The 15,824-nt window shown below is 39.0% G+C and overlaps 2 protein-coding genes across 3 annotated transcripts in view; both read left to right on the forward strand.

The window, feature by feature from the left end:
- Positions 1-1,291: 1,291 nt before the first annotated feature.
- cercam (cerebral endothelial cell adhesion molecule) lies at positions 1,292-12,342 on the forward strand. The gene is made up of 12 exons (XM_079363903.1): positions 1,292-1,768; positions 2,864-2,974; positions 4,114-4,231; positions 4,438-4,572; positions 4,655-4,859; positions 4,975-5,094; positions 5,264-5,340; positions 5,954-6,060; positions 6,769-6,901; positions 7,815-7,942; positions 8,490-8,693; positions 10,544-12,342. Exons 1-12 carry the CDS (start codon positions 1,566-1,568, stop codon positions 10,773-10,775), a joined length of 1,773 nt encoding a protein of 590 aa, XP_079220029.1. The 5' UTR covers positions 1,292-1,565; the 3' UTR covers positions 10,776-12,342.
- Positions 12,343-13,484: 1,142 nt separating this feature from the next.
- sardh (sarcosine dehydrogenase) overlaps positions 13,485-15,824 on the forward strand; it is a 41,652-nt gene continuing 39,312 nt past the window's right edge. Inside the window, exons 1-3 of one of the 2 annotated variants that reach the window (XM_079365157.1) lie at positions 13,485-13,683; positions 14,698-14,887; positions 15,559-15,695. In XM_079365157.1, coding sequence (XP_079221283.1) covers positions 14,703-14,887; positions 15,559-15,695 — 322 coding nt within the window. In that variant the 5' untranslated portion in view covers positions 13,485-13,683; positions 14,698-14,702. Of the gene's footprint in view, positions 13,688-14,697; positions 14,888-15,558; positions 15,696-15,824 lie in introns of both variants that reach the window. The other variant, XM_079365156.1, reaches the window with a different exon arrangement.

The following is a 15,824-nucleotide window of genomic DNA, read 5'->3' on the forward strand; positions in this document are numbered from 1 at the left end:
TTTGGTTGTGTTCATCGAAAAATGTTCCATTTACATGTTCTCATGCACACATAAATTGTTCTTGTGAGCACCGGGTACTTCTTGGTGTGCATCAGAAAAAATATTTAAATTCATTGTGGTATCTTCATTTAGCTGCAAGCATTGAATCTGTATTACCTCTTTGAAATCATTATTTGTGGCACTTTACACAAACTAACATAGACTTTAATCCCGTTATCTTACTTATTGACAGATAGAGTTTCAAATTGTCCTTTATTTTCAATGATTTATAAAAGTTGCTTCACACTTTTATGTGCTCCAGAGAGCGTGTGTGATGTTATCAAGGAGTAATAGCAGCTGTGTCCCTTTTTTTAAGCTCAGATTTGCTTAAAACATTGCAGGCTGTACAATTGTTATTATACTGTATATTGTTTTATTGTTATATTATATTGTTATTATGTGGTGGAAAATAATTTCTATGAGTAAATGTAGTAATACAATACAGTTATAACATTAAGGCTACATCTGTATGGTCCAAAAGTATGCCCCGCCCCTCTTGTATGTGTAAGAATGGGTACTATTGGGTAGAATAAAAACTCATTGAGATTACAAATCTCTTTTTCAAGAGTGTCCTGGACAAAAAGTTTGGTTTGATGTTGTCATGGGAAATGGTTGTTTCCATATTTTAGGTTGTTGTTATGCTATTGCTGGCAAATCAATGATGATAATTCCAAAGTAAAATTGTTCAGTTGAGGATAAAACCCTGATGTACGGCACAAGAAAACACCAACAGGAAACATAACCAAACTTGAGAAAATTTAATCAGTTAGGCCTACTTCCCACTATTAACTCAAGAAAACCACTTTAATCACACATTAAGGTTGAGTTAGTGGGCCTTTTTCCTTAGAGCAATCCTCCCTCTGCTGGTCAATCTATGAAATTGCTGCCAAAATAAACACCATCACCAACATTTAGCATCTAGGTGCGTTTTTGGTTCAACTTTTTTCTATGATTCATATGTTCTGTTTTTAGTCGGCCTGTTTAATAACATGAAATATATTACCCTGGACACAAAATAATGCTAATCTCCTCATTTTGTTCTGGTTGATTTACAAAACGATTAGATGAATGAAGGAAACAAAAGTTCTCTGTTACTATTTCTGACGAAGACGTTTGTGATATTTCACTCCCTAAAAAATACTCCCTATTTCACACAGTAGTCTTGTGCTTTGAATTCTTCTATTTGTGTTTTAAGAAGTGATTTATTATTTTTCCCCCTGACAGGATGTTTGGTGCTACACGTCACAGCTTCCCCACCGTGTCAACGTTACAGAGATTTACTCAGAACTCGTATCAGGCCAAATCACGCCTTCATCTAATCTTTGGATTTAACTTTGTCAGACTTTCCTTGTGAAATAGACGCAATGCGGAAGTTGTAATTTAACCCCTTTTCCTAACTTGGTTTGGATTTCTTGATGGAAAAAACGAGTAGCTTGTCTCATAACTAGGGGGGAGAAGTTTTTTTTTTTTCTGGGACTGCTGACGCGTCCTGCGCGCTGAAGCTGTGGATTCATATCCTCACGACCATGTTTCTTTACTTTATAGCTTTATGGGCCTTTGTTTCACACTCTCACTGTTACTTCTCGGAGGAAAAGTATCCGGAGGAGTCGAAAATGCAGCCTCCGACCGTGGTTGTCGCGATAATAGCCCGAAACAGTGCTCACTCCTTGCCGTACTACCTCGGAGCTCTGGAGAGACTCAACTACCCTAAAGACCGCATCTCTGTGTGGTGGGTTTCCTGCATGCTCTGTCAGCCTGTTTGCAGAGAAGGCTCTCCTTTGTTATCCCACTATAGCAGCCGTTCAAAAGGTCCATGGCATTGAAATTAGTTTGTGAAAGCAGCAACGTCCTACACCTTTCCTGTAGGCTGATTTAATACTTCCTTTCCTTCTGTGAATGGATATCATGACATTTGATGTTCTGTGGAGATTCTTCAGACTAATCCTTCCTCTGACAACAATTTAGATACAGCTAACGCTTAACACTAACTTTTAAAATACAAAAACAGAGATGTATTCTTGGGGTTTTGTCTGCAAGCCTCTGCTGTCTACTTGCATGCAGTTTCTGTGCCCTCATTTGAAATCTATTCTGCTTGTTTAACGTGATGCACTTGCATCTTAAAGTAACTATTGTGGACAGTAAAGAGTAACCAGGTAAGACTGATTAATTGTGAATGAAGATGAAGACGTTAAACATTTGGTGTTATATTTGTACAGGAAGGTAAAAATGCTTCAGTAGAGATGGAATTTTCATAGAGGTGTGTCGGATATTCAAGAAAGAAATATCCTGTTGCCCTTTATGACTGTTTAGAACAGATTGTCTTGATCACATTAAACTAAGTTGTGTAATTGCAAAATCCAAAGTGTCAAGTTTCAATTACTCTAACAGAAAAATCTGATAATAGAAATACATGATCCCATTAATCCAGTGTGAGTGTACACATATTGATTTACTCTCAGAACCATATGTGCCTCCTATTGTAAGAGATGTTAAGTTGAGATTTTAGAAATAATCATTTTCCAACCCTACTTTTCACCAGGTCATATTTACAGGACTAGAAGTATTGGCTCTCTGATGTTAAAGGTCATTCAGCGTGAAATAAAAGATTGCTCACGGTTACTCAGCTTTCACAGAAGAGTCAGTGCTACATCCTGAAAATAGTTTAGTGCGCAAATTTTGACCATCTACTCTATGTAAGAAATCATTTTCAGCTCATAGTCCCAAATGAACATTGTGCACTAATTTCTCCTCAATAAAACAAGTTTTTTGAAACTGGTTGTTGTTGAGTATTTATCTGACACTCTGGTCTCTCTGTGCTGCTCAGGGCGGCCACGGATCACAACACGGACAACACCACAGCCGTTCTGAAAGAGTGGCTCACTGTCATGCAGAAGTTTTACCATTATGTCGAGTGGAGACCGATGGACAACCCCACGTGAGTCCGAATTTATGAATGTTTTAAAATGTGTCCTCAATACTTGCCTGAGAGAGGACGCTGTTTTGAAACCAGGATTAGGGCTCATACATCAGTTGATGTACAGGCTTTAATGCTGAAAGCTGAAAAATGTGTTGCCTGATGAAATGTTTTGCTTGTTTGTTCTTTGTGTGAAACTTAATGGTACTGGTTTAATAGATTTTTCAACACAACGTGAAAATTCCTGTTACCATTCCTGGTAAGGAGCACCAATGGTCGGGGGATCAGTGCGCCCGGGGCGGCTGTGGTCCTTCAGGCGGGTGGCCCAGGTTTGGGTCCCACCTGTACTTCCTTTCCTGCATGTTGTTCCTGGCTGTCTCTTTCCTTGATTTCTGACGGTCCACTTTCCTGTCTCTACAATAAAGGCACCAAATTGAATGTGAGCTAAAACTCTAAATTGTGTGGATCGTGATCAAATTCAACATAGTATCAATCTGTTGCTCATGATTGGAATTTGTCAACCTCTGGTCGACAAATACAAATGCGAAACAACAGCGCTGAAAGCCCTTTTTGCTCACTCTTTTTGTCTGATGCAATGGAAATACAGAATCTACAGTATGTGGTACTCTGCATTATTAGGAATGATTCCTCTTCTTATCCATATGATTAACTTCAGACATACAGCAGTATAAGCTATCAATTAATCGGAAAATTTAAGCAATTGGGAAAAGGGTTTTGAAACTCAAGCAGCTGCTGTCCTTAGGTGTTTTATAGTCTAGAATAAAAGGAATGGATTCAAATTTATATGTTGTTGATGTTTTACACTTCCAGTGCTTAAACCAATGACTTCCAAATTTGACTCCCAGGTGGTTCTCTCATCATGTAAATGTGTGTTTTTCTGAAGTGTTACTTTGTGTCCCTGTCTGTAACTTTGTGTTTTTGCTGCTGACTGTCTTGGCCAGTTCTTCTTTGGAAATACTTTTTTTTTTTTTAAATTTCAATGGAACCAACCTGGTTAAATAAAGAGAAAATAGATTTACCCACATCCAAAGAAAATCTACGGTCATTCTTTCTTTCCTTCATTTGTCACAGAAAGCTAGAGTGCAAATTGATACAACAACAAACAGTGATTGCTTGTTCTCTCTTTTTTTTTTTTTTAGCTCGTATGCAGGAGAGTTTGGTCCCAAACACTGGCCGAACACCAGATACGAGTATGTGATGAAGCTGAAACAGGCAGCTCTCAACTTTGCCAGAAAACGCTGGGCCGATTACATTCTGGTAAGTGTCGAGATAATCTGTTGTGACAGCGGTGTTTGATTCATATAGATCTCTTATCTTGATTTATCTAATGAAATGTGTTCCCTTTCCGCTGCTCTCGTTTCATCCAAGAACAACCTTTGGCGTCGATTGTTCACAGAAGCATGACAGCCTTTTTCTTTTCTTCCTCTCTCCTTCCTTTTGTTTCCTCCGGGACTCTGTTTCAGTACGCTGACACAGACAATATTCTCACCAACCCAGAGACACTCAATCTCCTGATAGCGGAGAACAAGTCTGTCATAGCTCCCATGCTCGACTCTGCGGGAGCGTACTCCAACTACTGGTGTGGTATCACTCCTCAGGTGAGTGTGAACGCACATTTATATGTTTCTGCACGCTCACCTTGTTGCTGTTCATCAAAATCCACTGTTCTCTTTCTCTCAGGGATATTATCGTCGAACAGCGGAGTATTTCCCCACAAGACATCGCCACAGACTGGGCTGCTTCCCCGTCCCCATGGTCCACTCCACCATGCTGCTGGATTTAAGGAAGGAAGGCATGAAGAATCTGGCCTTCTTCCCTCCTCACAATGACTACTCGTGGCCTTATGATGACATCATCGTGTTCGCATTCTCCTGCCGGGCTGCAGGTTAGTAAGCACTCATTTTTTTAGTCTGTTTTCTTGTAAAAACGACCTTAAAAGATGTCTGGAAAATTACGAATTGTATTAATTTAGTTCTGAATTGATGTAATTTGATGTTCAGAGATACAGATGTACCTGTCCAACAAGGAGCGATATGGCTACCTTAATGTCCCGGCAAAACCTCATCACACCCTGGAGGATGACCGTCTCAACTTTGTCCATGTTCATCTCGATTCATTAAGTAAGAGAAACCCTTTTTAACTAATTTTCAATATTAATCGAGTTAAATACAGACAGGGAAACGCAAAACGATGAAACACAGGTTGAAAAGTATGTAAAAGGAACCATGTCTGCGCAGGTTTTTCTTGTAATGTTTACATTTTAAATGTGTTGTCTTCTTTCTTTGTTAGTTGATGGTCCTCCAATGCATCCCTCACGCTTTGTCCACATGTTCCCCAAACAGAGAGACCTCATGGGCTTTGATGAGGTATGGATACAGTTTTTTTTAGGGACATCAGTATTTTATAATATATGAACATAGTGTTTATTGGGGGACTGAATTATTGAAACAGCTTTTACGGAAGGAGGTCACATCATTCAATGTTTCAGCACTGGTGAAAAAGAGTATTTTTTTAAAACTTATTTAGATGCTTTAATGGGCATTTAATGTTTCTGAGACTGGAGACTTAAGCAGAGCCTGATCCAGGACTAGAATCAGTGCAGGTGTGTTCTTGTAAATGGAGGCTCATTTCTTCATCCTGATTCATGCCACGTATGAGCATTTTCAACAACAAGGCCATCATTAGTGTTGTGTGGTTTTCATCATAATCCTGTTTTATGCCTGTTTGGATCTTCCTTCGTCTTGACATCTGCTTTTAATTGCACTCGAGAAGTAACTCTCTCAGAAACAATGAGAGCAAAAGAGAATTGAACTTGTTTTAGGCAGTTTTCTATATGCAGAGTTTGAAGCTGGTTATTAATTGAATTAAAATGTTTGAATGCAGACTTGTTTACTAATCCAAAGGTGGTTAATGATGTACATAACTGGTTTGATGGCATATGGTTAACAGACTTGAAAGAAATGTTCCTACTCTCCTCAGATATATCTGATTAATCTGCGTCGACGTAAGGACCGGAGAGACCGCATGCTGTACTCTCTGAATGAGCTGGAGGTTGACGTCAAGGTGGTGGACGCTGTGGATGGAAAGTGAGTGCACGCTCTGAAAAACAAAAAACGACACTGTGACAACACCAAATTGGCTCGATGGAGAGTGTATGTATGAATCAAGACAAAAATACTATTGGATCCTGAAAAAATCAGATATGAGAATAGATCACCATAAACAAATACTGCTAACAGAGGTGTAGTATACTGATGATGCATCAGCTCAAAGTTTATTTGTATTCCTAGTTCTAGATTATTAGATATAATTCTGATTTATTAGGACAATTCTGGTAATGAATACATTTATTAAGATGTGTTACACATTGTTTTGAACTTTAAATAATGTGTTCAAGGCAATGTTTTATTCTCCTTATGACCTAACTTTATCCTTTTTACCGTACCTCTTTCTCTCCTTCTGTCTCTGCCTTTTTTTATTGCTACCTCCCTCAAGAGATGTAAGGGTGTTTGTAATAATGTTCTGGTTCATGATCATACTGTAGGTTTATAGTACATTTCTGAAAACATTATGAGGAAAAGCAGAGTAAGGACTTCTATGACTTTTTTTCCCATTTGTCTTAGTGGAGTTATTCCTTGTAGAGTTGCACATGATGTAGCTTGTTTATGTATGTATAGTCTGAAAGACAACACAATATGTATCGGTCATATCTGAGATTCTGTTGAGGAGCAGGGTGCATGTGACAGTGTAAAATGTGCTCCTGTGTGTGTGTGTGTGTGTGTGTGTTTATGCAGTGCACTGAACAGCAGTGACATAAAGATTCTCGGTGTCGACCTGCTGCCAGGCTACTACGACCCGTTCTCTGGACGCACGCTGACCAAAGGAGAGGTGGGCTGCTTCCTCAGCCACTACTTTATCTGGAAGGAGGTGAGAACATACTGTGCATCTTTACAGATGTTAAAGAATAATCCAGTATGCTTGTTAAATTCACTAAATATGTCCTGCAAAATCTGTTGCTTGTACAAACATTATTTTTGCCCTGAGGGGTTTGCACATGACTCTGAAAGTGGCTGCCCCACCCGCAATGCTTTCACATGCCTATAGGGATGAACTTTAGTATGAACAGACGGCACTGGATGGATGTAAAAGGTCACAGAGGAAGACCCCGCACTGAGCAAGTGTTTTCAGACTTTTTTAAAATCCACTTTGTGTGACATCGCGGACATGCTAAGTAGCAAGCCTCAAACAACACAGTTAAAGCGAGTTAGCAAACTGCTAACATAATAAAGTCCTCTCCGACCTCTGTCTCTGCCGGCTAATTCATGAGTGTGTCTCAGTCTGCCGGCTATTCTCCTTTATTCATGTCCACGCCTTACACTATACTGTAGATATGGTAGTGATTAAAGTTGCTTACCATAGAGGCAGAAGATATTATCTTTGCAAAGTTTCAAATATCAACACACTTTTCCAGAATCTCCTTCATATTATTTGACAAGTGACATCCTGTTTGTTTGATCTGTACCAATACTGATTTTTAGAAAAGACCACCCGGACAGGCAAGCTGCTTCTTTCTTACAATTTCTGTGCATAGTATAGCTAAATTAGGATAAGCTAACACCTGCATGGACAGTTGAATTTATTTATCTAATATTAAACTTTTCAAAATGAATGAGACCTTGGAGATAACATATCTCTAAAAAACAAAGATGTTATATGTAGAATTGAATTGAACTTATATGATGATCATTGAATTTAGCTTTGTTGTGATCACAACATCTGAGATATTTGTCCTCCGTATTCCTGCACCATCTTTAAAAGAAGATTTGTCTCTTCTCCTCAGATGGTGGACTTGCAGATGGATAAGGCGCTCGTCTTCGAAGACGACGTTCGCTTCCAGGCCAACTTCAAACGACGAGTCCTCAGATTGATGGAGGAAGTGGAGCAGGTGGAGCTGGACTGGGACATAATGTGAGACTGACATGTCTTATGGGAGCAGTTCTTGTTATAAAAGGGTTAAACAGGGAAAGATATGGTAATGTTAAGTCCTGATGTTATATATGTAGTGTATATGTGAAGAACAGGCTCAGAAGTTCATGAGCAGGAATGCACGGTAGTCTTTTGTTTATTTTCTGTTGCAACGGTTTCGAAAAGACTAAAAAGACCTACTTTTTTTAACAGAAAAGAGAGCTTATTTAGCAGATAGATAAATAAACAGAAACATAGATCTTGGACACAAGATGAAAGCATTCAAAAGTGCACGTCAACAGGAAGAAGGGAAATGTACCAGCATCTTTGTTTTCAATTTTGTGGTTCCTTTAGCTCTTTCCGACACATGTTCAACAAATGATGCAAATAAATGATCCTGCAAAAAGAAACTTCAAAGACATCTGGCCACAAAAGAACAGCAACAATGCACCAGTTTTTAATACTCAGAGGTTTCAGGTATTTGCCACTCTATTGTACCTCCTAATCCTCTTTTTCTCATTCTTCTTATTTTGGTTTTGTAATGCTACAGATACTTGGGTAGGAAGCTGGTGAATCCTGGAAAGGAGGAAGCTGTCGAGAATGTTCAAAACCTGGTGATGGCTGACTATTCGTATTGGACTCTCTCCTATGCCATCTCCCTGCAGGGAGCTCAAAAACTGCTCAATGCTGAGCCTCTGTCCAAGATGCTGCCTGTTGATGAATTCCTCCCCATCATGTACGACAAGCATCCAAAGTAAGTTTGAATACAGCTCATTGCTTTATTTGTTCCACCAAAGAAAAGCATTTTTTTTATCTCATACATTGTTTCTTTTCAGTCATTTCCGTTATGTCTCTCTACAACCGTGAAGCTAAAAATGACGAACTCATAATTTGCTAAAGCATTCCTCCCTACTGTTGCATAAACTTGTCCAGGCAAAGCCATTATATTTAGCCTGTTTTTGTGGATAAATAAATTAAAGGTATTTTTCTTTTGTTTTATAGTTTCTCTTAAAAGAAGGTCCGTTTGGTGATAAATATGTATTCCTGGCTGTAAATATGCTAAAAAAGAATTTCAAAATAGCTCTTAAATCTTTTTTTTGTAAAGATCGTTCTTTGCTGTTGAACAGATTTTGTGGTTTTGCCTGTTCTGGGAGTGATTCTCTGGATTATGGGAAACTTTTTTTTTTTTTTTTTAGCACACAGTGTGTTTGCCAGATAGACCTGAACAGCTTTAAGTGGATTCAGATGAGCTTGTGACTTGACTGTTGCTGAACTTTTACAAATTTAAAGTATCAAAATGATGGTTTAAAGGATTGTGAATGATAACTGGTCTGCCTCTTGGTGCACTGGCAACATAAATACCTGATTGAATCACTACTGGGCAGATGGCATGAAATGTGTTATTCATGTTCCTTTTAGGATCTAAAATAAGCTAACATTCATTTAGGATTTTAAAATGCTAAATGAATACAGAGAACTTTAGCCTTACTATACCCGCTTGAAATTGTAGGCATTGTGAATACAACATGTTAGCATGAATCTGCTGGTTTCTTAAAATTGTGCAAGATTGTTTTGTACCATCTGTATTTTATTAGAATGTGGCATACCTTTGTTAGCTATTCTCAGCCTTACAAACTCCGAGCATGTTAGACCCGTTTTGACTTTCTTCATATTGCCATCGAGACATGTTAGCCTGTGCTCGTTTTTTTTCTTTCAAGCCCAACATGAAATTGTATGGCTATTTTAACTTATTGACCTTGCCGTTCTAATATGTATTCATGCTAACCCTAACCCTAACCCTTTCTTTTACTATCATTGTTATTGTGGTATGTAATAATAAACACATCTTTTTTCTCTCTCTAGCATAGTCATGGTGACGTTTTAGCGTTCCTGAGTGAGCATTGGACTTCTAGCATGGCTTTTGACACTTCTCTCTTTTTTGTTATACAGTACTTCACAAGTGGTCCATAGTCCAGCCAAGTTTCTCAAAACAGCAACAATATTTATGTTCTCTGTGTGGTCTGAAAAGTTGAACTGCTTTGTCTTCCTACATGAATTCTTTCTTTATCACATAGACCTTCCCCCATTGCTCATATGTAAGGCTGTATCTAAGTCTGCGCTGATTTCTTACCCTTTAACTTTCAAATGAGTCCTTACCAAAAAGATTGTCTCACAGCCCAGCAGCTCTGATCAGATCAGATCTGATGCAATGCACCTGCAAACCAGAAGTCTTGGCAGTGTCTTTGTGACCCACCATGTGTGGAAAACTGGCTCATAGCCAACCCACTTTCTCTTTTCTCTTTCTCTCTCACCTCTGTGAGTCTAATTTGATATGCTTGACTAGTTTTCTAAGAATCCCAGCGGTTTACCACGTTGGTCCTTCTGTTGCCTTTCATGCTGAGAGTTACTATGCTGAGTCTTAAACTCTCCCTCTGTCTCCATCTCTTGTTAAATTAGCATATATTTGAAGTATATCAGGAATTATTAATCAAATGATTGAAAATGTAATCTCTTATTCTGGTTTAATTCTGTTGTTTACATTTTCTGGTGCCATTTTAAACATCATTAATATTAAACCAAAACAATCTGTTTCTCTCTCTGCAGTGAGGACTACAAGTCCCATTTCCCCAACAGAAACTTACAAGCCTTCAGTACACGCCCCCTTCTCGTTCAGCCTTGTCACTTCGCCGGTGACCCAGAGTGGGTCAGTGACACAGAGACGTCGACTCTGTGGGACGATGACTCGGTGCGCACAGATTGGAGGGGTTCCCACAAGACCCTGAAAGGGGCTGCTCCACCCGAGATGCTTTCAGCTGCCTATAGGGACGAACTTTAGTTCGAACAGACGGCGCTGGATGTATGTCAAAGGTCAGGAGTTCAGACAGCGAGACCCTGAGAAGAGCAAGTGTTTTCAGACTTTATTTCAATCCACTCTGTGTCACATCACTGACATGCTCAGTATCATTCAAACGGGACTTCTTTTTTTTTTTTTTTTTTTTTAAAGCATGTTAGTAGGTGTTTGATATAAGAGGATTTACTGGATTTTTTGTGAGAAATAAATAAGGGATGGTGAAATAGTGTGTTTAAAGATTTGTAAAACAATGTATTTTAATACTTGTACAGATATCTTAACATTTTCTATCTCAATTCTCAAAACACATTTTTTTCTTTATTTTTTTCTTTAGTGTTGCTTTATCTGTCAGTCTATCCATTTTCTTCTCCCATTTTTGCATGTCTTACCTCCAAACTTTAAGAGATAGAGTTAGCTATAACAGAAAATCTAGACTGACCTGTGTCAACATTTCTGTGACTTTTGAACAGATTCAAATCTGAGGTACCTCATAGTTTTACGGAATGTATGTGACTGTTCAAGTGCTAGACTTTATTCAGGAAATATGTGGAGCAAACATTTCATTTGCTTAAACATAATAGTCATGTGTTAGATTTTTTTTATCAATTCTACTTCCACCAGGTTATTATAATAATCTGTCTCTTAAGTATCATGATGTTTTCAGAAGTGTGTGTTTACATAGATTTTAGACTAAAGGATAGTATCTCTTGCACTTGTTAAAATCGCAAAAAAAGACATACAGTATATGATGTGGCATTACTCCATAAACAAGTGACTGTTGGATGGCTCTAATGGTGGTGTAAATGGTATCTCAAGATTTGACTCCAATTGTTAAAGCTGAGGTTGATCCACCTTTTGCTTAGCAACTAGCCTTTTTTTGTGCAATTTTTCAGAAATATTTGTCTGCGTCTTGATGCTATATTTAATGTTGAAATCATACTCCATAATCCATGCATCAAGCAGAGGTGTTTTATAGCTTTTTTTTAAACAGCCTTTTTGTTGTGGCATCACTGGGATAAAACCTAAGATTGTGTTGACAATGTGTCTGTGCAGGGTTGCAATGCAAGTTACTGATGTAATAATGATAACCCTCATGGATTTTCTTTAGCATGATTATGTTACCAACAATTTACATTTGTCTCTATGGTCTTCATTTATTAACTTCGTATTTTAAGTGTTGACTTTTTATGTCTCTATTTATTTGTAAAGTCTATCTTGATGTTGGTAAGTGATGAGCCACATAATTATATGGTGCACACAATCACAGTGCAATGACTTTTCCGACAAAATGCTCTCTCTGTAAAATGTTTTTAATGTTATAAATCTGGGTGTTTGGACAATTGTTAAGCAAACTTTTCAGGCATCAATAAATGATTTCTTGTTTTTTTTCCCCCCAAATGGTCTCACTCACTTAATGTGCTAATGTTGGTTGATCAACAAATCTTTGTACATTGGTGGAGAAAGTATTACAACAACTTGTAATAACAAACAGTCACCACTAGAGGGTGTGATATCTTTCCCTTTTGCAATAAACAGACAGCTAGACATGAAACTTTTCCCTTGCCAAGATCTATCTATCTATCTATCTATCTATCTATCTATCTATCTATCTATCTATCTATCTGCACAAAATACAAGTATGTGGCTTTTTGTTTGCAGAAGCATTGCTCTCTCTCTCTCTCTCACACACACACACACACACACACGCTAATAAAGTGCGTGTGTGAGCATGTTTGTGTTCTAGCAATATGCGGAATGAAAAGCATTTGATAAGAGGCAACAAAGTTCAAAGGTCGATTTTGACCTTTTCTCAGTTACGAGTGTAAACCAGTACACACAGGCACACAGGGTCTGACTGATCCAGTTCTGCAGTGCATGAGGCTGTGTGAACTGGAGAAAACACCCTATCACCGGAGGGAACCTAAGTTCAGCTCCTGATTGGCTGCTGGCTTGGAGGGGTGGATTCAGGAGTTCAACTTGTCAGGCAGAGAAACTGCCAATGGCAAAGGGCTTCAGATCCTAAGGTTTCATAATGTAGGGTTACACCAGGCAGTTGTATTTTGATTTAATGTGCCTCTCACAACAGGGTCATTTCATGTAGTGCTTCACACATACACTTAACACAGACATGATGTCATGTTCATCTGATGCTCTACTTCTGCATGGGCTGCTTTCTGGATCTTGATGAATGTCAACAGCTGCTACCCCCCCCCCCCACACACACACACACAGCCACAAATCTCACACTACACTACACGTCATCTTCATTTTAAAATAACATCTGTTTTTTATCCTCTCAAGGTTTTTTTTATTTGTGCACTCTTGCGAATTGTCACATGGTCTTGTGAAAAAAGAAACATATAACAACATTTATGTTTATAATTCATCCACGAAAAGATCATTTCAGGTCAAGGAGAGCACCACTGTTAAATCCTGATAGACTTTTCAGGATCTCTTATCCCCTTTAGAACCATATAGTGCCAAGGATCACTTCTATACGATATTGGGAGATTTAATTCAGTCATTTTTAGTCATTTTACCTATATTTATATTGCTACATTTTACACATGGTATTACTACTTGTCCCATTCCAATAAGTTGTGCAGAGTTTTGCAATCCTGTGTTGTTTCTTCCAAACATTATGAATGTACTTATTTATTTAAGGGATGGGGAGGGGAGGGGCCAAGACAGGAACTACAACTGCACAGCCCAGCTACACAGAGCTCACGTTAAGTGACAGCTTGTGAATTTCTGCAGCCGGGCCACGCTTGCGAACTCGTTTTTGTCTTTGCTAAACAGAAATTTTCGACAATTTCTGCGACTAACAATCCATTTCTGCAGAAAATAGCTCGCATCGATCCCATTGACCCGTGCAGTCTGTGACACGCGAAGTGTAAGTAAGTGTTCATGTGGAAAGTCAAGCTGCTCTCAAGCGACTTAAAAGTTCATGTCTGTTCATGTAAAGGTGTTGTCGCGTTGTTTCTCAGTATATGCCACGTTACTGCAGCCTAAACCAGCTGATTTGTTAGTTTTGGCAGTCACGCTTAAATGCACGCGCGCTGTGTGTTTCATGTGCTTTTCTGCTTCATGTGCACGTTATTCGTCATTGTCACTATGGGTACATTTTAAGCCACCGTATTAACATTTGGTTTGCAGCTCGCTCCTCACCACAAGATCTGTTTTTTTTAAAGGTTGCATAAGTTTGAACTGCAGCACGACGACATAATGAATGGGTAGCCCACTTGGTGTTAGGATAAAGTCCGCACAACTCACTCTTATTCTGCTTACCTTTTTTTTGGGGGGGGGTCCAAATTGCAGAAATGTTTATTGTTATAAGTGTATTTAACAGATTAAGCCCAATGCTTGTGTTTTCTTGTCATCAGTAAATCCACAAAACACTAAGTTTTCGTTTATAATGAATGAAATATTAGGGTTGGTTAGTTATTAACTGTTCGTGGCCTACTTCAGGCTCTCTACTATCGTGATCAGTGGGCTGAGAAATCATTAAAGCCTTTACAAACAGAATTGTCATATATGCTCGAGTGTGGTCAGCAGTTTTGACTCTGGAGAAGTCCTGTTCAACAATTGCAACCAGCTGAATATTAGAAATCTGAGACGCGTATCAAAGCAGGTGCAAATATTGTTATCTCAAAACACTTGTTATTACCTTTAAAACTATTTTTGTATGAATAATAATACACAATGCTAGTTGTTAATGATGTACAAACTTTGTATTCGAAGCTTTAATTTGATCATTTTTCAGACAGAATATACAGTGTTGATTTAATTTGTAATTACTCTGAAACAATGGTATTGTCCTTAACTTGACAGTAAAACCATGAATATTCTAAGGTCACTTTATGCATCCGCAGGATACCCTTACTGTATGCCGTCTGTCTGTCCACAGGGGCCATGGCCTTCCTCGGTAGCACAGTTCGGCGGATGGTGACAGCAGTGCGGCCTCCACGCTCTCCCTTGTGCCGGACACCTTCTCGCTCCTGCAGCTCCGAGCCCACCAAAGAAAAGAGTGTTCCCTATGAGAAGACGCTCAAGCAGAATGATACAGCCTCCTCTGGACCCACTAAACCTTTACCGAGGCAAGCTACGTGCCTGGATGCATGTTTGGACTGTGCATGTGCTGTTGTGTGATGTCAAACTGGCTGTTTATTTAGATGGTTGTTGCAGTTTAAACATAGTGTCATGGATCAGTATTGGAATGTCACTCATGATGACATAAGTTTGTGTGAATAAATAACAAGACTCACACGTTTCCATTAGATTTCAGATGGAGAGAGGAAAACATTAAAGCAGTAGTTCAACAATGAAAATGTGTTTTGTTTTTGCTTAGACTTCTATGCTAGGCTAGGTGTGAGCGCCAGTTACATTAGCTTGCAAAGGGGAGAGAGGCTTATTAAACACTCGCACTACGTATTCCCACCATAACAACATGATTTTTATTCTTTCTGAAATTTAAAGCTGCTTGTAGTTGGCTATCGTTTGCTTTTCTGTTACCTTGGACAGCTGTATTCTTCCTGTCTGCTAACCTAACCAAACCAAGACCTGCGGTTTAAAGCTGCTTGTAGTTGGATACTGTTGTGGGCCTCACATCGAGCTTATAGATAAAGGAGTGTTTGAAATGATGTCAAAGTCAGAAACCTGTCTTGTCTGCCTGTCACAGAAAAGTTCCTCAAAGATATTCCCGGCAGGTGTGCTGCTAATGCTTCTCTTACGCTTACGCTGGAGCTGGTCTGTGTTTCTCCACCCTCAGATCAGCAGATGTGGTGGTGATCGGTGGAGGCAGTCTGGGCTGTCAGACCATCTACCACTTGGCTAAAATGGGGATGACCAATGCAGTTCTGCTGGAGAGAGACAGACTTACTGCAGGCACCACCTGGCACACTGCAGGTAAGATTATGGACGAGTGGAAAGACTGTGTTTACAATATTATGGGGTGAGGAGCATGGAAATATTTCTGTTTTTTTAAAGTGTTGTTATTCTGCATTATCAGCATGTTGCTATCCTAGCTACAGTATC

The sequence above is a fragment of the Symphodus melops genome (genome assembly GCF_947650265.1).
Source record: "Symphodus melops genome assembly, chromosome: 16".
NCBI classification, from domain to species: Eukaryota; Metazoa; Chordata; class Actinopteri; order Labriformes; family Labridae; genus Symphodus; species Symphodus melops.

What these genes read in the sequence shown, in the direction of transcription:
- cercam (XM_079363903.1), top strand. Translation starts at nt 1,566, where the DNA reads ATGTTTCTTTACTTTATAGCTTTATGGGCCTTTGTTTCACACTCTCAC. An exon ending in GGTGTGGTATCACTCCTCAG is followed by an intron (nt 4,573 to 4,654) that starts GTGAGTGTGAAC and finishes TCTTTCTCTCAG; the next exon opens with GGATATTATCGTCGAACAGC. An exon ending in GTGGACGCTGTGGATGGAAA is followed by an intron (nt 6,061 to 6,768) that starts GTGAGTGCACGC and finishes GTGTTTATGCAG; the next exon opens with TGCACTGAACAGCAGTGACA.